The sequence below is a fragment of the Ochotona princeps genome, chromosome 11 (genome assembly GCF_030435755.1).
Source record: "Ochotona princeps isolate mOchPri1 chromosome 11, mOchPri1.hap1, whole genome shotgun sequence".
Lineage (NCBI taxonomy): Eukaryota > Metazoa > Chordata > Mammalia > Lagomorpha > Ochotonidae > Ochotona > Ochotona princeps.
Genome location: NC_080842.1, coordinates 2,433,771 through 2,456,674, shown reverse-complemented (window position 1 = coordinate 2,456,674; position 22,904 = coordinate 2,433,771). Strand labels below are relative to the sequence as shown.

Here is a 22,904-nt window from a genome sequence, read left to right as displayed (position 1 = left end):
GTTTAAGCCATTATTTATTTTCAGGGTTAATATGGATAGACAGTAACTTGGGCCTGTTATTTTAGCAACGGCTTGTTTGTTGTTTGACTTAGTCTTCTTTTCTTGTTTTATTGGGATGTTTTCCCACATTTGCCTTTGGTTTTGGTAGGTGCTATTTTTTTTTCCTGTCAGGAGAACATATTCCAGTAGAATTTGTAGGGCAAGCCAGGAGGAGGCAAATTATTTGAAGTCTTCTTTGCTGGGGAAGATTTTTATTTTTTCATTTCCAAAGACAAAGAAAACCTTTGCTGGGTAAGGTATTATGTATTTACATTTTTTTTTTCCTTTTAGAATCTGACTCTTGTCACTGCAATCTGTTCTGGCCTGTAGAGTTTCAACTTAGAGCTCAGAAGTGAGCCTGATTGGTGTTCTTATGTAAGTTAATAGTCTTTCTTTCAAGCATATTTTAGGATCTTAACCCTGTAGTTAACTGCAGGGAGCTGGATTATCATGTGTTGGATCAGAGAACATAGTCTTTGACAGGACACATATTAAAAGAGAGGAAGAAGGGTACTACATGATCACTTCAGCATATTGAGAAAACCTTACCAGTTTTCCTTTTCATTTCCAAATTCACTTGATTTAACTCTCTTGCTTTTCTATGCTAGTTTGTCTAAAAGTTTGTTTTGCTCTTCCCCTTAACAAAATTACTCTTTCTTGTTACAGCTTGTAGTATTAAGTTAGAATTCTATTTATTTTTGATGTGACTTTTTTTTTGTTTTTGCCTCTTCATTTTTTCTCTTTTTAACTGAGTTCTTGAGATATATTAATAGGCCATTTATTCCAGATATTTTGATTTCTTGTAAGTTCCTATGTTACTAATGCCCCTTTTCATACTATATCTGCAACATCTCATGAGCTTTGAAATTTTTATATTTATTTTCATTTCTTCAGGATTTTTGTTATTAATTTCTTCAGTGATCCATAGGTCATACAGTAACATATTTGCTTCAAAAAGGTTTTTGATTTTCTGTTTTCTTTCTTCAGCTAAGCATTGGGCACTCAGTAGCTATTTAACTTCATGTTGCAAATGCTCTGTTTTTCTTCATGTTGTTGATTTTGTTTTATGGCCTTTTATATAATGAAATGGATATTAACTGTAATAGAGACTGTCATCCAGATTGGAAGATACAATGCAGTATGCTTTTCTCCTTTCATGTCAAAGATGGACTTTTGAATGAAAATGTTAAAACATATCTTGACAGTGGACTTTTGGACTCTGCCATTGTCCATGTCTACAGTGCCAGGATCTACTTAAATAACAGAATGATGGACTTACGTCTGTTTATGAGGACTACACTATTGTGATAATATGGAAAAGTAAATGTGTGGGGGGAGGAGCACATAACGAGGTAGTAGGGAAACATCAGAACCAATGGAATGATGCCATAAAAATGTTAATAAAATAAATAAATTTCCTAGAGCAGTTCCATAAATAATAAATGACATTTTCAAAGTTACATACATGATATAGACAACTGTCTCTTGTTAGATTATGGTAATTAAAGCAACTTTCAAGTATATTATATACAAAATTTACTTTACCTGTCAATGCTCATTTGCAATTATCAAGTCTTTTCTCATTAAATTTGTATGTTATCAAGAGCCTCATTTGCAAAAAGGGCATTTGATGAGCTAGAGGATCAAACCGGTTTCAGATCATGCTTCACATAAACAGAATCAGGAATATGAATTAGGAAAAATTAGTCAAATGTTGTTTTGGTGGAAAAAGAAAATATTGAAATTCATATTAAGTCTCCTTTATGTAGTTATTTTCCTGAATGTCTCATGAGTGGACCAATGCATTTACATACATGTAGAAACTACTGCATATGTTCATACCAATAATTTCTGCTAAATATTCATGGTTCCTTGAGAATAGCTAAATAAAATAAAAATGATTTTGATGTTTTTCCATGGTAAAAAGAAGAATCATTGGTGACATGAGTCTTTTGCTTCTTAGGTGTCTGGAATTTTTTCAGTATGCTAAGAAATACAAAGTTTCCACTTACATTGTCCTTCAAAAACGTGTATTTTTTCCAATCTGGAACTGGAATTGTAGCCAATGCCTCTCTCCTTGTCTTCCACATCATCACAAGGCACCGGTTTCATAGACCAAAGCCCACAGACATGACCACTTGCCACTTGGCTTTTGTTCACATAGTGATGCTAGTTATTACACTGGATATTTTATCAGAAGACATGTTCAAATCACCCAATTTCCCAAATGAACTGAAATGTAAGCTTTTGTTCTATTTGAGTAGGGTGATGAGGGGTCTCTCTATCTCCACTACCTGCCTCCTGAGCATTATCCAAGCCATCACCATCAGTCCCAGCTCTTTCTGCTTGTCAAGATTTAAACATAAACTCACAAAACATATTGCCATTGTTTTCTTCTGCATGTGGTCACTCAATCTGTCTTCCAATAGCTGTTTGATCATCTACACTGTGGCTCATTCCAACAGGACCAGTCTACTCAATGTCAGTAAGTACTGCTCACTCTCCTCAATGAACAGTGTCATTATGGCGCTATTTCTCACACTGACATTGTCCCAGAATGTCTTCTTTGTAGGGCTCATGCTGCTCTCCAGCTTGTACATGGTGGTTTTCTTATGTAGCCATCAGAGGAAGTCTGAATACCTTCACCACATTAGCAATTCCCCAAGAAGCTCCCCAGCCAAAAGGGCCACGTGTACTGTCCTAGTGCTGGTGAGTTTCTTTGTGATTATGTACTGTGTGGATATCATCATCTCATCCTTCTCAACTGCATTGTGGAGATATGACCCAGTTGTCCTGGATATCCAGAGTCTTATGGGAAATGTCTATGCCAGTGTGAGTCCTTTGGTTCTTATTAGTTCTGATAAAAGAATAACTGGCATTCTGCAAAACATGATTGATGTGATAAGCATTTTGACAAGTTGATGAAACAAGTCTGAAAATGAAAACTCTCATTGATTAAATGTTTTTAAATGCAGTATTTTTAATCTAACATAATTATGCATAATATTACTTGTGCCTGATATTTTGTTTGCTTTGACACTTCCAAACTCTATATACGTCTCCTAGTTCAAAGTTCTTTCTGTACTTAAATTTCTTCCTCTCAAGCTTTCTTCTCATTCTGAAGGAAACCTTTCTTTAAAAATTGTGCTCATATAAAGCTCCTTTTGATACCTAATCCTTAGGTCATCTAAGTTGGTACATTAATCCAAATCTTAAATCTGTAAAGAGTAAATTATATGTGATTAGTTAATCTTATATAAGAATTTCAAATAGCTCTTATCAAAATTATGAAGTACATATGCATGTGTTTGTAATAACAAATATATTATTGACCAGATAAAACAAGATGGATAAAGAAATATTATGCATAGCAAATAATTCATTTAGATTTCCACTTCATAAGTGTGACAATGCACACAGAAAGAATCAGTCTGCTATACATACTGGCAAGCTGTGGAGCCAGGACAGGAGTAGGGTCTGGTTGGGTTTATTGTGGGTAGCTCTGACTAGGTTTCAACTCACACTGGTTGGCATGGGGACCATGTATACAATGGGCAGAATCAGGCTGGACTGCAACATCCATTAGTTTGCCTACAAGACAGGGTGGAGACAACCGACCCAGCAATAGCACCTAAGAGTGTGCGTGAGTAGGCTGATTTGGGCAAAGGACTGTGCTGGACCCTGCATTGGCAACATACACAAGAATCAGGCCTGGGATTACCTCAGATGAAGTTTCTCTGGGGATCCCTCCAACTGAACTGCTAGTCTCAGAACTCCAACCATGGAGGAAATTGCAGGTTCCATGGCCTGACCATTGAATCATATGTCAGAACTGAATGTCCTCAGTGTCTTTGATCGAGCAGTGGGCAGCATATTTAAACACACATGGAGGATATTCCAGAACACTGGAGCCTGCAAAAGACACCTGGTGCCACAGCAGAGGATGCACACAGAACAAATCAATGAATTAGCCTAGCCAAGGGTTAGCAGTGAACACCTGGACAGACACTCTAAGCTGGAATATAGCATCCAGTGGATCCTGGAGCAATTTCAATGTGATTAGAGTAGCAAAATTTGCAAAATTACAGAACTGTTGAACTATCAAAATCACTTGAACAGGACCCATGTAGCATGCCTCACATCAGGGACCCTGGGACAATTTGGGAGGCTGGGTATGGCTTCTCACTTTTCCTATTCACTTCCTCCAGATACAGAAGGCGAAAAAGGAATGTCAAAACAGTGGTGTCACCTAATTTCTCTAGCCCTTGAACCTTCACATCCTAATCAAATACTTAAAAATTATAAAAAATAAAAATTATACAATTTTTAAAAACTGGCGTGATTTTCTCAAAAAAAGTGAATTACACAATATTTGTTAAATGTATATAAGTAAAGAATTTTATAAGGCTCTTGTCAAGATTGAAGTAAATATGCATGTGTTCATCATAATGAATAAATTTTTGGCCAGATAAAACAGGTTGGAAAAAACATATTTTGCATAGCAAAGAATTCATTTGGAGCTCCATGCTCAAGAATATAAAACATAATTCTCTGCTTCTTAAGTGTGACAATGCTTGGAAAGTTGAAATTGAATGAAAAAAAAATCACATAAGGGAAAATATGAAAAACAACTCCTTCAGCTCTGTGATCACGAAAAAATAAAAACTAAGTCATGATGACAGTAGGTTTCATAAACTTTATGTGATTAGCTACTATCCTACTTCATTCTGTGTACAAAGACTGTGGTTTACTCATGGAAACAAATCAGCAAATTCTCCTTGAGATTAACCTGCAAAATAATTGATCTTTATTTCTAAAAACTTCAAGATGAGGAAGCATACTGGTTATATGGAGGATCCAAACATTCACATCTCCTTCAACTGGGAATAACCAAAATGCGAAATAGATAATTGGATTTTGGGGGTAAGTTTCTCAGAACAAACATGGGACCCTAGAAGTGGTACATGAGAACCTGCAAAACATGAAGTAGAACTGAGATGGAAACAAAGACAATGTCAAAGCCAATCCACAGCCATGTCTCAGGGAATCTCAGCTTCAGGAGAGCATCAGCAGAGGACATCTGTGCAAACACACACCCAGGCCACTCTGGATGCATGAAGAAGTAATAAACACTTTCCAAGATTAGTGCAGATAAAATTTATCAGTGGCAAGTCAGGCTTAGAAAAGGTAATATTTTGAGTGTACATGTAGAATTAAAAAAAAAAACTAACATCTTGAAGATACGTCCAACTATGAAACTAAGAGAAAATATGATTACTAAAAGCAAATTCTTTAAAATGGTGGGCTTAAGTCATTACTTATCAACTCTCATAAATGTAAATGGGCAACGTATCTCAACTGTTAGATAAAGGATGACCACATGCCATGAAATGACTGACAGTCTCCTACATTGTTGGGAGACACTCCGCAGTCCCATGACGGACTTGTGAAAATTCATGAAACACCAATTGTGAGGCTGGAGGGGAGAACAAAGGGAACTTGGGAAGGGGGAGAAAGACCCCAGCACCAACTAAACTGTGTCAAAACCAATGAAAAATTAATATTAAAATATGTAGAAGGTATGAGGCTGATTTACTGTCAAAGTAGAGTAAGCCACTCACTAGGGTGCCGGCATCCTATATTGATCTGGTTTATTCCTCAGCTGCTCCTCTTTTGATCCAATCTCCTGCTTATGGCCTGGAAAGAAGCAGAGGATGACTCAATTCCTGGAGTCCCCACACAACTGTGATCTCTGAGATTGTCTCATTTGGTACATCTGTTTGGACACCCAGGACTAACAGACATTTTCATGCAGTAACATTCCTGCTTGCAATGGTTATTTGAAATGACAAAAGTCTGGAGATTCCCACAGTCATCCTAAAAGAGTTTATTTTGTCCCTTCCATAAAGAGTTAATGACAAAAAACGTCGCTGCTGCCCCTCAGGTTGTACTGTAGCATAGTGTAGTGATTAGGAAAGGGAAAATATTGCTTACAGGATACAACATTTCCATTATACTCAAAGTATACATTTTGGTGAATTATTAAACTACATGGTTCACACTGAATAATACATTGTGTGTATTTCCATTTTCCAAAATTAGTAGATTTTTAGTGGTGCTTATATGATTTTTGGCTTTCTGTTAAATGTTTGGTTGGAATACTGACTTTCTGTGTTGAAGTGCCTGTGTTAGAGTCTTGTATATGAATCTTATTTCTGTGTCTGACTAATAAATCCATTGAAGGTAGCAGCTAACGAGTCTTGTAGTTTTGTCCTCACCACCCATGAAGGCCATCTGGATGAATTTCCTAGATCACAGCATCAAGCAACCTCAGGCCCAGCCATTACCCTCTTTTGTGGGAGTCAGCAAGTGGACAGAAACTCTATATCTTTCTGTACAGATTTCAGCTTCTGAGCTAGATGCATGCATTTCTATATAACTATATGTATAGACACATGTAATTATACAGAGATGTATTTCACCTAAAAAATTCTACATTGGCTAGTGAGGATATAGTAATCAGCTTGACAGCATAAGTAAGATGAAGGAAAGCAGCAGCTGCACTGTGTTAGTCTGGCAGAGATGTACCATGACTAGTTACACAAAAGTCTTAATTTCAGAGAAGCTGCATTCCTGTATTATTGGCAAGGTTGGACATCACACAGCTCGGATGAGTAAATGGACCATAATGAATTAAAGATAATGCATGAAAGGTTGACTAGCAGGGATCCTAGAGTCAGTCAGGGAGTGTGCAGGTGAGGATATGCTTCTGAAGAAGATTAATATCAGCACATTAAAATAAAGAGATATTGGATTCATAAAGAGAATCAAAGATGTAGCTCTTCTAATCAGGTTAAAGATTCATATTTAAGAAAGCCACAAAATGAGGTGGCAGATGGGTGTAGCTCTTAGTCTAGTTCCTGTACATCTGAGTATGTGAAACAAAGTGACTGTCAGTGAAATTTACAAAGGAGATGTAGGGTGATATGGTACAACATAGGAGAGTGGCTGTGGCATCCTTAATAATGTATTTGAATTTTATCCTCAGTGTTGTTAAAAATGGATCCTAGCCTGTCTTTTCTTGCAAAATGCATTACCCTAGAGAAAAAGAAATGCAGCTTGCATTTTGCTACTACTGCAGATGCCTCAGTTCACGGATGTTTGAACAAAAATATCTTTTCCTAAGGAGGATTGGAAGAGGGGACCATTTGCTGATTTACACTAATTCCACACAGGAGAGTCAGTGGGGATGCTAACCCCAAGACTCCTGCAGCAGTGGGGATAGTGTGAAACATCAGCTGTGGCTTGTACCTCTCCTGAGCTCTAGCTCCTTGTTTTACTTTTGTCTGTTGACAGGGATTGAGAGAAGACAAAGTGCTCGGCAGGTCTGCCTTGGAGAAATGAGCTCACAGGTGAGAGGGGTTGAAGCCAGCTGCTCTCCTCTGCTGTCGAGCTCACCTTTTCCCTTGAGTGGATCCTCTTCTTAGGATGACAGGGCCAGAGCAGTCCTGCTTCTGCAGATGAAATGACAATAATGGGCCTGCAAGGATATGAGCTGGTACCATCCCCTCACTATAAGTACATCTTGAGGATTTATTCCACTATGGATTCACATCACAGGCTTAGCTGGGTGAGTGTCTTTGTGGCTTCTGGGATGAGGTAGTTTATTTTTCAGGAGGATGTTACAATTTTTCACTAATGATATCAATCAGTCTAATGACTTCAGCAATTTTATGAATTATAGTAGCATGTGAGTGAATAGATTTGCAGAAGTATAATTGTAGTTATTTGATGACTTGCATTGGCATTACATTCACTATCCTTTATTGTAACATATTTTCAATTTATTGTATTCATTTACTTCAATTAAATTTGATCTACTTAGATTTAACTCACCTCAACGTACTCATATGCTTTGATGATATTGCATAATGAGGGTGAAGTTTATTTAACTTCTACCAAATGTTCTTGATCATGGAACTTGCAGGAGAGGGAAAATTTTAATTTTCCTAAATTCAGTATTTGACAGGTTGCTATGGCTACCACCTTCATAATGGAGTGGTTTTCAGGTTGGCATACTGTTATATCTTAAAATTCAGTTTCAGTTTCTTCTTGTGTCTACATTTCATTCACTTCTGTGGAGTACATTTCATGTCCCAAAACTCAGTTGACGATTTCCTATTAGCTTGCTGTAGATTGTTTCTCCTACTTCTTCACTCTATTACTTGTTACTGCTTTTTTCTAAGAGGTGATGGAAACTCAATTTGTGTGCTTATGCATATCCTCATAACTAACTCTGCCTTTTACATTTTTCTGCATTAAACTCCATTTCCAAAGAGCAGGTGATTCATTGCAGTATTTCAATGCTATTGGATCATTATTTTTTTTATTCTTCTAAAATTTGTGCATGTTATTACTAAGCACTATCAACTTACATATATTTGTTCATCAGAAATTTTCATCACAATACAGTGTCATGAATGATATGTCTTCAAATGCCCCTCAAGAAATGTGATAAAACTTGTAAGAGCATATGCCAAATATTGCTGTGGTGGTGAATGAAAATATTGAAATTATTATCTGGAATCCTTTTTGTAATTATTTTATCTTACAGCATGGTTTATAAAGTGAAGTATGACAATGTCTTTATATATGTACTTAAAATTATTGTAAGACATTATTTCTTGCTGAAATATATTACTAAATGTGTTGATTATAATTATTCAAGTGAGGAAACAATCAGTTAGTTTGATTCTGATAAGCAAGTGTTTTTGCTTTACTGCATTAAACCTTCTGAGAATGTTCAATAGCCAGCATTCAATCAACACAGTAGTGAATCCTATATTAACTCACAGCATGTCATGTAGTAGCAGAAGGATTTTACATTTAGATTTTATATATGCACTTTATTCCTGAATGTGAGTCATTTTTGCATCATCTATGTGTGTGTGTGTATGTATGTGTGTGTTTGTGTGTGTGTTTATGGAGAGAGTACTTAAAAATTTTGGAAAATGAAATTAAAAATAATATTTTTGCATAATTATTTTGAAATATTCAAATAAAGGGATCTTGAGATGGTTAAAAAAGGATATATCATGACTAAGTTCATTTGTTATGGAAAAAGTGCAGATTTACTACAAAGAATTTCTAGCAAAGTTGGCTAAAATATTGGTTAAAGAAGAAATGATGACTCAGGATGATCGTCATACAAAAAGAGAGATTGCTGGTGACGAGAGGTCTGTGTTTTGTTTTACAGGTACCTGGAATATTTTCCAATATGCTGAGATGAGCAGTCTTAACTTATGTTGTCACTGAAAAATGTGTTCTTTTTTCAAGCTGGGATTGGAATCTTAGCCAACGCCTTCCTCCTTGTCTTCCACATCATCACAAGGCACAATTTTCACAGGCCTAGGCCAACAGACATTACCATTTGTCAGCTGGCTTTTGCCCACCTAGTGATGCTACTTATTGCGCTAAATATTTCATTTCCAGACATGTTCACATCATTGGATTTTCCAATTGAATTAAAATGTAAGATTTTCTTCTACTTGAGTAGAGTGATGAGGGGTCTCTCTATGTCCACCACCTGTCTTCTGAGCATCATTCAGGTCATCACCATCAGTCCCAACTCCTACTTGTTAAGCTTTAAACCTAAACTAACAAAACATGTTGCCATTGCTTTCTCCTGCATTTGGTCCCTTAACCTGTGTTCCAAGAGCATCTTGGTCATCTACACTGTGGCTCATTCCAACATGACCAGTCTATTCAATGTCAGTAAGTACTGCTCACTTTCCTCAATGAACTCTATTATAAAGAAACTATTTTTCATGCTTGGGTTATCTCAGAGTGCCTTCTTTGTAGGGCTCATGCTGATCTCCAGCATGTACATGGTGGTTTTCTTATGTAGCCATCAGAGGAAGTCTGAGTACCTTCACAGCATGAGCATTTCCCCAAGAAGCTCCCCAGCCAAAAGGGCCACCTGTACTGTCCTAGTGCTGGTGAGTTTCTTTGTGATCATGTACTGTGTGGATACCACCATCTCATCCTTCTCAACTGCATTGTGGAAATATGAGCCAGCTGTACTGGATATCCAGAGTCTTATGGGAAATGTCTATGCCAGTGTGAGTCCTTTGGTGTTTATTTGTTCTGACAAAAGACTAATTGATATTCTGAAAAAAAAAACATAATCAATATGCCAAACATTTTAACAGTTGATGAGCCAAGTCTGAAAAGGTGAAATGTATCATTTGTGAAATAACAAAATATCCAGAATTTTAATGTGATGTGAATTAACAGAATGTACTAGTATCTATTTTCACTTTGACATTCCCCAAATCGTTATGCCTCTCATATTTCAAAGCTTTCCATGAATTAAAATTTCTTCTTCTTCCACTTTCCTAACTTTGTAAAGGAAAACATTTGATAAGTGTGCTCCTAAGAAGCTCTTTTTAACCCCTATAGCTTAACTCTCCTTACTTCCCAAAGTAACCTAAATTTATCTTTGCTTGTTGAGTGCCTAGTAACTAAGTATCTAATTCGAGCTTTAAATATACTGTATCTGTTATATGATAATATTTATGACTATTTTGACTCCCTATAAATTGTTGGAAGTTTATTTTTTATATTTTTACATTGCTGTGTTTCTCTCACAAAGACTTCTCTTTGATGTTATGCAATATAGATAATATCTAAATGTTTTTCTTAAATTTTTGCTTATTCACACTGTAAATTTCTAAATCACAGGTTTGTGTCTTATGGCCAATTTGTATATTCAGTAAAATTGTTATAATCATGTCTTTAATATCTTTTGTATAATCCAGAGAAAGGAATAGATTAATGGCTTCTCATTCTAATCTTTGTATATTTTGGAAAATAATTTCAAGCATATTTAACTTCCTTTGAAATTAATATATTTACCCTTTCTTTGCTTAAACCTCAGTATTCTTTCCTAAAAACAAAAATTCATTCCTGCAAGTTACATTGAATAAGTTCACTGTTTTCAGTTATTCACATACTTCTTCTCAAATATGCTTTTGATGCATATGTTTTCATGCTATGTTTTCAATACATTTAATTGACTTGCCTCTTATAACTATCTCTCACAAATGAGGCAATAATGTGATGTGAAAAATGTTTTTAAAATAGCATATTAATTCTCAAGTGAGGCAGATGTCATCTTGTCATGTTTGCAGTTACTGAATTTTAATTCCTTTTCCCTCTACAGTCTTTATAATCTGAAATATAGTTGCAACATGCCCCAAAAATATTCATTGAATGGGAAACTTGCTTCTTAGTTTAATCCTTCCCCAGATAACTTATCTTCTTTATGTTTCTATTTGGATGTCCTCCCATTTCCCTTCCAGTTTTCCCAGGGCATTTTAGTAAAACTAGTGGATTTGAGAATTTTAAACTTCTGCACTAGAAGATGTTACATATGATACAACATTTTCTCCAAAAAAGGTCATTTTCTAGAAGCATACAAATAATATTTCACATAATCTTATGTAACACATAAGAATGTTTCAGGTGAAATCTTTTGCATTTGCAACATACTTCTCCAACATGATATTAGAGTGTGATGACTTGCAGAGCATGATTCTTTGGATAGCACATACGTAATTTCACATTTTACACAGATTCATTTCATGTCACCCTTTAATATTAAACTAATACTGGTGAGATTAATTCATATGATTTAAGGATTTTATCTTCAACCATCAGTTTTAACATTCCATATTCCCATGAATCAACAAGATGATACTCATGGATTATCTAATTTAGTTTTGAGTTAACTTTCATTATCTTGATTAAATGTACATGTAGACACATGTTTATTGTGATTAAGTTTTAGTTGATGACTGCTGTTGTCATTACAGTGGTGAGAAAATTTCTGCTGTGAATTATAATGATGAAGGTGGAAATGACATAATATACATAATGTATCTTTCTATGTAAACACTTGTAGCTAATTTCAAACTGTTTCCCGTTTGACAACAAGTAGTCAGCTTTTGAATGAATTATTTAATATTTGACTCATGTGCAGCCACTGTAGGTTAACCCCAGGCATCGATCACTTTAGAATAGAGGAAGTGAGGCTGTGATTATGCCAGTAAATGTCACTGTGTCTTCCTTGCTGCTGACAATAGAAATTTAACAAACCAACGTGAGTATCACACTGGACTCTCTCCCCATACTGATAGCTTCCCAGAGTACCCTGGTGCAAAGGGTACACACTGTTACATATTCACATAAGGTGCATAGTTTAAAGAAATGACAGCCAGCAGAGACTAAAACCAAGAAAATTTTCTGCAAATGCCTAAAACTTAGTACAAAGTGTGAGAAAAAAGAGCAAGTAAGACAGTATGACTCCCCCAAAGTAACAAAATATTAGTTCCATATCAGAGTATGAACAGGCTAATGAAATGCCTGGAAATGAATCCCAGAAAATGTTCATAAGATTACTCTAAAATGCACAGAAATATACATTCTGTGCACGAAGAATTTTGTTGAGACATGTATGGAGGGCACATCAACATGAAATGCTAAAATAAAGAATTCATTATGTCTAAGGTACACTAGCAATCCTTGAATAGGCACTTGATGAGATGAGGCGAACAAACAGAAATGAAGGCACTTGTGACCAACCATCCTAACAAATAATGCTTAAGAATGTGATACACACAGAAATAGAGAATAATGACATAGTGAAAGAAGGGGGAGGCAGAAAATTTCCTGGCAAAAGTAAATTCATGGCAAAGCATAAGAACATTTATAAACAACACAAGAAACAAGCCATTACACATCAATGGAATTTTGAATGTCAACAGAGTAAATTATTAAATCCAAATTTGCAAACTGGGATAATAGATTATAAAACAATTCCATATGTATTTGCTACCTGCAAGGACACACCTATTCAATAAGGATTCACACAGACATTATGAAAACAGTTGTATAAGGATGTTACACAAAAATATCAGCCAAAATAAAGAAGTTTAAAAAAATGTTCTAAAAGTTGAAGAAGGATATTATAGAATGATTAAGGTCATTGAATATAGAGATGTATAATATTCCTCAACTCACTCAAAGCGCTATGTGAAATCCATGTTAATTATCACATTAAACAGTGAAAAATTGAAAGAATTTGCACCAGGATCTGGAATCAGCTAAAAGTGCTATGTTCACTACTGGTACTGATGCTGTGCTTGAAGTATTGTACAAAGTCATTTGATAAAAATAAATCAGATGGATACAAATTGGTCAATCTCTCCCTGTTTGCTCTTGAGAATTCTCTCTATAGAGGGAGCCAAAAATTGTATTGACGGACTATCATAACTGATAAAAGAGTTGTTTACAGTACAGAAAATCCACAGACACAAAATTCAGTAACTTCTACATGTAAAAATGATGCTGTGAATAAGAAAGTGCTTATAAGATGTATGTCATTGACAAATTCTAAAGAGAAATTTAAGTACCTTTGAATACGTAATCAAGGATGTTCAAGATATCTACAAAGAAAACTTATAAATCCTTAAAGATAAAAGATGGCAAAAACGGGACATTTCTCTTTGTTGATAGATTAGTACAATGTATTCAATCAAAACGCCCCACTTTTCAAAGAAGTTTATAGATTTATTGCAAACCCATTAATATATCTGTGATATTTTGCTCCGATCCAGAAGAAATTCTGTGCACAGTGACGTGACAGGCTAATCATTAACCTCATAGTTCTGAAATGTCATAGGTGTGCTGGTTTGAGTTCCAACCACTCTGTATGTGAACAACATTTCTTTTGTGGAATGGAAAAGCAGCAGAGGCTTCTCTTAACTGGAAGAGTCTGCTGGCTGCTGATTTTGGATCAGTGCGTCTCTGGTTCCTATGGGCATTCGGGGAGTACATCAGCAGATGAATACTCTGTCTTCTTTCTGTGTAAAAAATTGCTTTCAACTTGAAATAAATCTTAAAAATGATTCTGAAGTTTATATGGAAACACAAGAGACCCAGAATATTAACAGAAATAGAGCTGGAAACATCACATTTTCAGTCTTCAAAGCATACTCCTGGCATTTTGAGTCAAAGCAGTCTGGCACTAGCAAAAAATATCCATGAATATTAGTTAAAATGAACATACTTCTGAGGAAATGAACACACACATCAAAGGCCAATCAATCTTTGACAGGGAAACTGAAATTACTTGAGGGAGAATGAAAAATCTCCTCAACAAAGGGTGCTGAGAACACTGGGTTTATGTGTGCAGAAGTGTGAAACAACATACCTTCTTTTCATGTACAAATATCAACTCGAAATATATTAGGGATACAAATCTCCAACCAGATACCAAAAAAATACTTGAGCAAAATATCTGGAAAACTGAACAAGATATAGGGTTAGGCAAAGACTTCCTGTAAAAGACCCCAGATGAACAGGCAATTAAAGCAAAAAAATCCACAATGGAATGTAACCTCCAAAAGGAATTGTCAACAAAGTGAAGAGATAAAAAAAGAAAATGAAAAAGTTACAGATTATGCAACTGATGGACCATTAATATTCAGAATATATGAAGAGATCAAGAAGCCGCACAAGAGCAATGAAAAGAATCCACTTACAAATGGGTAAATAGCAGATCAGGCAACTTTCAAAGCATGAAATACAAATGGTCAAAAAACACAGAACTGTTATTTTTTGCTTATGCTTATCATTGAAAATGTGGTCTTGTGGTCTTGGATTTTTGTATAGAACCTTATGATTCGGGCAAATTAAGTCTGAAAATAAATTGTAACAAAAGTATGTGCATATTTTTACATAGGGATAAAAGGAATATATATGGGGTAGAATTAAGAAAATCAGGGGAGTTAGAGCAATGTGATTTTCTCCTTTATTGCTGATCTGCAACACATAGAAACTGTTCTATTTGTATGAGTCCATACTGTACATATTATCATTTTTGTCTCATGTCTATACTTCAGTGGAATGGTGGTACTACCACTTTTGAATTCTGAAATACTAGGCAAATTCATCTTGTGTAAATGAAATTGATTGATATTATGTCTTTACAGCATACACAGTGACACTGCTGGACAGCTTGACCCTCAAAAGGGGAGCTCATCAGAGGCTTGGTTGGAGCGCCTAGGCCCTTCTTAGTCCACATGCACAGTGAGACTGGCTGGGCAGCTCGACTCCAGGGAAGGGAGCTCTAGGGAGGCTTGATTCTGATGACTGGGGCACCACGGGCATTAGGCCAAGCCTGCAGGCCATCTCGTATGCTGCTGTGGGGACTTACGGTTGGACACATGTGGGTATCTGAGGGTTCACATCCAGGTGAAGTAGGACTACAGAAGGATATCTTTGGAAAGATACTTACAGGTAAAGGAGAGGGTTGAGACCAAGAGGTTGGGAGGGACGAATGAGGATCTTTAAGGGTCAGACCAAAGTACCGACACATGTGGAACACCTGAGCTAAGATTATTAGCATCACCCACCACTGACAACATCCACTGCTGCACACTAAAGCTAGCTCTGGGTGCCTGCCTATCAGGGCTAGATCACAGTACCCCCAAGTGAGACCAAGTGAGCGTCTCACCCCCATGGAACTGCAATGTCTGCTGGCAAAATGCCAGTTCTCTGACTGTGAACAGGCCTGGTTGGAGAGCTGATGTGTCTCTGAGACAGGGTCGGAGTTCCCACTCATGAGCACATGCTCTAAAATGAAGGCAGTGGTCTGGATTGGACATGGCTGCAGTCTCTCTTGGCATAAATGTGGACTGGGTCTGGGGATCCCCAACTGAGCTGGCCTCCATTACCCACTGGTGCTCATGAAAGCCAGGGATATAGAACTGGCTGGACTAGGTTTTGGCTCCTGATGGATCAGGTAGGAGCTATTTCTGGGCATGGACCAAGTGTGTCAGGGCTTTAGCACTGAACAGTAAGAATTATAATGGGTGTGCGCCAGTTAGGCAAAGACACTAGCACTGCCAGAACAAGAGGTGGACAAAGTCAACTTGGGCAAAGCCCAACCAATGTATCTGAAATTTGCCATTGGGCAGAGATCTGGTAAAGGTGCCTGGAAAAGTCTTTTGTCAAGTTGCAATCTGCTCCGGCCAGCAGAGCCAGTAATGTGGACACAGCGCAGGTCTGGGGATGAAGCACTGACAGAGACCAGAGATGGTGGAAGTCTCGAATGCTCAGATTAATGAGTGCTAATCATCTCCTTAGCCCACAACAGGTCCCCCCCCTTTTTTTTGTTTTAAAGCAGACTTGAATACGCCTGTCTTAGGTTGTGGACTCTCAGGTTAACAGCCTTACCCATCAACGGGAATCTCCGTAGCATGATAGAGCCCCTGTCTTGGGTTGGTCAGTGCCCAGTCCATCTTATCTGTCACTGGCTGCCACTCAATGCGTTGTCTGCTGCAGTTGCACAAACCATACTTGGGGAGGTTAGTATCCCTGTTCCATGGCTAGGAGTGTTTTTAGCTTAGTAGCAATGAGCAGGCAGCAGTTCCTGGGCTAGGGAAACATTTTGCACTGGAACAGGTGATACACACAAAAAGGCATATGATGGGGTACAAGAGGCCTAGACCAAATCAACCCGCAGTTACAGCGTAAGCATGCCCACCCACTCATGTCCATCAGTAAAGTCCTGCTGTTCCATGATCTGGCAGTCTGATCTGTGACCTTGTTCACTGTCACCACTGTAGCAATTGGTGGGAGCTGCTGATGTACTGGCTATGATGGTTGCCCTGATGCCAAAGTCTCTTTTATTCTTTATCAAGCCAACAGAGGCCTCTCCGTCAGTCCCAACAGGCACAGGCAGGATTCAGGGCAGCTATAGGATAACAGCAGTATCGCAATTGCCATTCCAGCATGCTGTCAGGGTGCACTGGAACTCGGTACCATTCACTTCAGAAGTGTTTTCTGTACGTAAGAGAGAAACATGGGGATAACACAGGCAGACACAAGCTTAAAATTCATGGAGCTGAGATTCAGCCACGTGAGCAAGTCCTCAAGTTCAGAGGAATGATAGAATAAATTCCATGGGAATTATTTCATTACTAAAGAAGGGAAAACAGGGTGCATACCAGTGCATGTCCATACCTCACAAAGCTGCCACTTAGAAAAGGTGGGCATTTTCTTCATGGTAATAACAGGGGAATGATAAGAAAAAGCACGAGCAGAAATTGAGCTATTTATAAAGGGAGTTCCAGACCCCCAATAGCTGGGGTCGCACACCAGACAGCCTGATAGTCTGGTTTAAGGAGAAACTGGCAGGAAATGTCAGGACTTAGGTGTTCACAGGAGAAAGAAAAGATAAAGAGAGGGGTGCTTAACATATACTAATATACTAGCATAATATATAAAGGCCTAATATACTTGCTTGTCCCATCGATCTTCCGATTCAAATGCCATCATCTTGGCCAGTACCGAGCTTTCACAAGACTTAGTAGGAGCTTCCCAGACAAGCCTCTCAGGAATCCACCTTGGACCATTTTCATTTTCTGGGAAAACACAGACTGATCTTCGCCCCCAAATGAGGACAGGATCTGGGCCTTGCCACTGACCAGTCAAGGGATCCTTCCACATCATGTAACCCTTCTGTTTCTGAGACAGATTCCAATGATGATCTGCAGCAGACCATCCTTCAGCATCCAATGTTAGAAAATTTAAGATAAATAATACAGGGTTCAAATGATCTCAGCGAGTGCTATAATCCACCTTTTTTGTTTTAATAAGATAATCCTTAATAGTACGGTTGGCATGTTCCACAATACCTTGTCCTTGAGGATTATATGGAATACCTGTAATTAGTTGTATATGGTGGGAGGCAGCAAAATCACAAAACGTACTGCTAGTATAGCAAGGCCCATTATCAGTTTTGATAACTTGGGAGTTCCCAAGGTGGAAAAACATGCACAGCAATGGGCTAGAGTATGTCTGACTTGTTCCCCTGTCTGAGGAGTAGCTAAAATAAATCCAGAATAAGTATCGATAGTAACATGCACATACTTTAGTGTCCCAAACTCTGGGATGTGTATCACATCCATTTGCCAGAAATGATTGGGCAACAATCCTCGGAGATTTACACCATAATGGGGAACCGGCAAAAACTGAGCGCAAACTGGGCATTGCTTCACGATGGTTCTGGCTTGTTCCTTAGTCAGACTAAAGCGCAAATGAAGGGTGTTAGAATTCAAGTGAAATCTAGCATGCGCCTTTTGAGCTTCTTCAAGGGCCACAACCACCAATTTGGTGGCTGAATCTGCAGCTGCATTTCCTGATGTCAAGGGCCCAGGCAAACCTGTATGGGCTCAAATATGAGTCACAAAGAATTTATCTTTGCGGGCCCAAATACAGGCCTGAATTTTAGCAAATAGAGATGCTGCTGTGGAGTGGGAAGAAATCTGGCCCGAGGTCTCCAGCACAGGAAGGGAATGGGCAACATACCCACTATCAGAATACAAATTAAAGGGCTGCATGGAAAATGTTTGAAAGACGGCAAGAACTGCCACCAATTCTACAACCTGTGCAGAGACAAATGATGTGGGGATGGTTACCACCTGGCCATCTACTACAAAAGCTGCCTGACCATTTGACGACCCATCAGTTAAACAGTTAAAGCTTCTGGCAATGGTTGAAGAGAGGTTACAAGTGGAAAAACAACAGGATGCAAAATAAAAAACTGTACATTGGGGTCCTTGGGATAGTGGTTGTCAAAATTAACATTTAAAGTGCTCCAAAGTATTGCCCAGGTTTCTTCCATATTTTGCAACCACAAAAGCTGCTTCTGAGTGTATGGAATGATAATGGGATCTGAGACCTTCCCAAAATGTCTTAGCCTGCTCTTAGTGGCCTTCTGTATCAACTCTGCTATGGCCAAATAGTAAGGCACAATAGTTTTAGCAGGAGAGATGTGCAAATGTTCCCACAATATAGGCCAATGCTGATAAAATACACCTGTAGGTGTATATAAGGAAGATACAACAATAAATAAAAGTGGGGTACTGTAATCAATCTTGGTCAGATGGGATTGTTCAATGGCCATCTCAACCTTGCGTAGGACCTGATGTCCCTCCACAGTCAGAACCCTAGGGGATGCTGGAGAGGAGTCACCTTTTAAGATATCAAACAAAGGTTTCAAATCTGCATTAATAAGTTTCAAACTGGGTCTCATCCAATTAATATCCCCTAACAATTTTTGAAAGTCATTAAGAGTTTGCAACTTTTCTGTGGCTATGGAAAATTTTGGGGGTTTAATACAATTCTGAAAATGTTGAAATTCGAAATAATTCAATGTAGAAACAAGTTGCATTTTGTCTGGGGCTACAGCTAATCCTGCTTTTTCTAACTCTTGCTGTAACTTACACAAACAGGATTGCAACACCTAAGCAGATACAGCTGCCAGTAAAATATCCATATAACAAACAATCATCACAGAGGGAAAGCTAATGTACACCAGTATTAAGGCAGCAGCCACATAAATCTGACACATAGTAGGGCTATTAGCCATTCCTTGGGGCAATAACTTCCATTGGTACTATTCAAATGGTTCTTGCAAATTAACAGAGGGCACATTGAAAGCAAAACGAGGAGAATATTCTGGACGAAGGGGAAATGAAAAAAAAAAAAAAACAATCCTTTAAATCAATCACAACAATATTAAAGTCTTTTGGAATGGCAGAAGGCAGCGGTAATCCTGGCTGCTGTGATCCCATTATCTCCATGGTAGCATTCACTGCTCTGAGATCCTGTAAAAGTCTTCACTTTCCTGATTTCTTTTTTATCACGAAAATAGGGTGTATTCCATGGTGATGTGGAAGAGACAGTATGTCTAGCAGTTAGCTCTTCTTGAACTGATTCCTTAACGGTGGCTGTTTTTTTCTGTAGAAAGGGGCCATTGGTCAATCCAAATGGGTTGAAAACTTTTCCATGTAATCTTCTGTGGAGTAACCTCAGCTGCCATCACTATGGCCCCTAGGGAAAATGCCCTAGCCTCTTCCTATCCTTCTTGTGTTCCACGGAGATTGGTTGAGTAATTCCTTGCAGCTTTCTCCCTATACCTTTTCCAGGAAGGTAGCTGTATCTCTCCATCTTCTGCATAGCTAATTCCTGACCAGATATTAATACTGCCCCATCTGTTGCAAAACATCCCTGCCCCATAGATTAATTGGCAGACCTGATACTATGTAGGGAGTAACATGGCCACCATTTCCTTCTTTATCCCTCCAGGCTAGTGGTCTGGAGTTAACTAGGGGGCTTTGGGTCATCCCCAATCCTTGCAGAGTGGTCATGGTGGGTGTAACAGGCCAACCTGAGGGCCAGTATTCCTGTGAAATAAGAGTGGTGCTGGTGCCAGTGTCTAGGAGCCCAGTAAATTTCTTTGCTTCTATACTCAGCTCCAAAGTAGGACGGCCTGCCATATCAGCGGCTCAATAAACAGAGGCTTCACCAGTGGAACCAAACCCTGCATTCTTCTGTCCAGCCCTGCAAGCATTATCTGAATTCACCATGGGGAGCAGCACTAACTGTGCTATTAGTGCTCCCTGGGGTAAAACTGCAACTCCAGCATGAACACTGGTTAAAACTTTAATTTCCCCTGTCTAGTCTGCATCAATCACTCCTGGGGTAATGTGAACTCCTTTCAAGGCTTTGTTGCTTCGTCCCAGCAGCAGCCCTACAGTGTCAGGAGGTAGTGGCCCATAAATTCCTGTAGAAATAGCCTGTACCCCTATTTGGGGTGTCAATACAATGTAGGAGGTGGTGTGGAGGTCCCATCACCCGCTGCCTGGGCTCCCTTGGACAAGATCATGAATGGCCTTTGTCCCTGAGGGATAAACTGAATTGCTGCCCCGTACATTGGTGCTTGTGGGGCCCTTTGTAGGTCCAGGCGTCCATCAGATGTCCTTCATACCGTGCCTCGTGTTAGGCACCATTTGTACTGGCCAGCAGAGCCAGTAATGTAGACACGGCGAAGGCCTGGGGATGAAGCACTTACAGGAGACCAGAGATGGTGGAAGTCTCCCTGACGCCTCTCTTTATTACTCCTTATATACTCTTTCCCCCCAGGCCCTTTAACAGAACGATAGGATGCTAATTAGTCTGGTTAGACCAGGTGCTTTTTGCCCCAGCCCAATTTCTGAGTGCTCAGCTTAATGAGTGCTAATCAACTCCTTAGCCCACAACAGCAATCCCTACAGAGGATTGCAAGAATCACAGCAAGAAACAGCCCAGACCAGGTGAGGTGACAGTATTCACCAGACACACATGGGTAAGGTTAGGAGATGGGCTAGTCTGCGCTAGTTCATAACATCTTATTGGCAGATCTGAGAACCAGGATGGGCCTGGTTGGACTGCAATACCAGCCAGTTCACGTTAGGGATGCTGAGGCAAGGCGAGCCATGCAAGTCTGGGCGATGTGGTTGCTAAATCCATTGGCACCTGGGACAGGATATACAGCATGGCTTGGGTCTTTGGTCCTGCAAGCTCAGTGAATACACATTTGTAAGTCTCACTGGTGAGGAGTCTGGCAGGGCCTCTATCCCCTTATTCAGGTCCTTGTTGGGTATCAGGTCTTTGAGACCTGGGGACGGACATTACAATTGGGTCCAGTTCTAATGGTTCCTATATTTGGCTCATCCAGTGGATACTGGGTCCATGAGTTCCGGGGGTGAGGGTACCCATGCAGGTTTGGTCAAATGGCCCAGGTCCTTGCACTTACCTGCGCAGTGAGTTCTGGATCGATGAGTCCCAGGGGATTTGAAACCTTTGGTGTTCGGGTAGTATGGACTGGGTCCTTGGACTTGCCTGTGCATTGGGTGAAGGATCCATGAGCTCTAAAAGTGGGAGTCCCTTAGGGTCCTGGCTGAGCTTTTCAGAGTTCCAAGGGCACAGGGAGAAGCTCACTAGTTTTGCAGGGCACTATTGTGAAGATTTGATGTGTGCGCTTGCAGGGTGTGGCAATGGCACAGGTTGGAGAATGCTATGGAATGGGGTCTCACATCCAGGATTGGTGGTCTAACCACGGATTTCATGTGTCAGAGTTGGGACTTCTTGGTGGAAAAGACACAACAATGGACAGCTGACCCAGCTATGGTAGCCACCTGCAAGGATACATGGTACCATGCAGAAGAAGGAGCACAGAGCAGATTGTATGGATAAATCAGCCAGGCAATGACAGCAGATATGTGGGTGAAATGAAACTCAGTTTGACTGTGTCAACCAATGGATATTGGAAGTGGTTCCTCACCCTTGGATTGCTGAGATCGATGGCATTTGTACCATATTGGGGATCCTAGGTTGATATTGGGTAGCTGTTCCCCATCATTGGGTGCTGCAGCAGTTGGTGGGGAAGACTGAGATTGGCTTCTTACCTTGTGTTCCCCCTACCTGAGATACAGGAATTCAGGATGGTGGATTTGGAGACAATGATTGCACCCACTATTCCCTAGCCTTAGATCCTTCCCACCCTGATCAACTATATAAAAGTATCAAAACTAAAAATTAAAGTTAAAAATAAATGATTAAAGTCCCTATGCAAACATTGGGAATTATTTCATAGCCTAACAACATTATAGGAGGGATAGAAGTGGTAGATTAATTTCTTGAAAAGTGTTTCAACATGTTAAGCAAACAGAACCAATTTAATGTTGCTAATGTAAGCCTATTTGTGATGCAAATAAATGCCCTTAGAAGATAATGGGCCTGAAAGCCCAGTGTATTCTCATTACAGTACTCAAACAACACTACAGCCTTCTGTTTACTGAAGCCAGGGGTATCAAGGCGATCTCCCTACTATATGTCAACATGTAACTTAAGGATGCTGTCACTGGGTTTATGATAATGGTGAGGATCTCAAACTTCTATTTGCTGTCCTG

At 39.0% G+C, this 22,904-nt stretch overlaps 1 protein-coding gene across 1 annotated transcript; it reads left to right on the top strand.

The window, feature by feature from the left end:
- Window positions 1-228: 228 nt before the first annotated feature.
- On the top strand, window positions 229-2,973 carry LOC131481495 (putative vomeronasal receptor-like protein 4). The gene is made up of 2 exons (XM_058670491.1): window positions 229-291; window positions 2,003-2,973. Exon 2 carries the CDS (start codon window positions 2,023-2,025, stop codon window positions 2,959-2,961), a length of 939 nt encoding a protein of 312 aa, XP_058526474.1. The 5' UTR covers window positions 229-291; window positions 2,003-2,022; the 3' UTR covers window positions 2,962-2,973.
- Window positions 2,974-22,904: the final 19,931 nt, after the last annotated feature.

Excerpts from the sequence above, each read along its gene's own strand:
- LOC131481495 (XM_058670491.1), top strand. The coding sequence starts at position 2,023 with ATGCTAAGAAATACAAAGTTTCCACTTACATTGTCCTTCAAAAACGTG.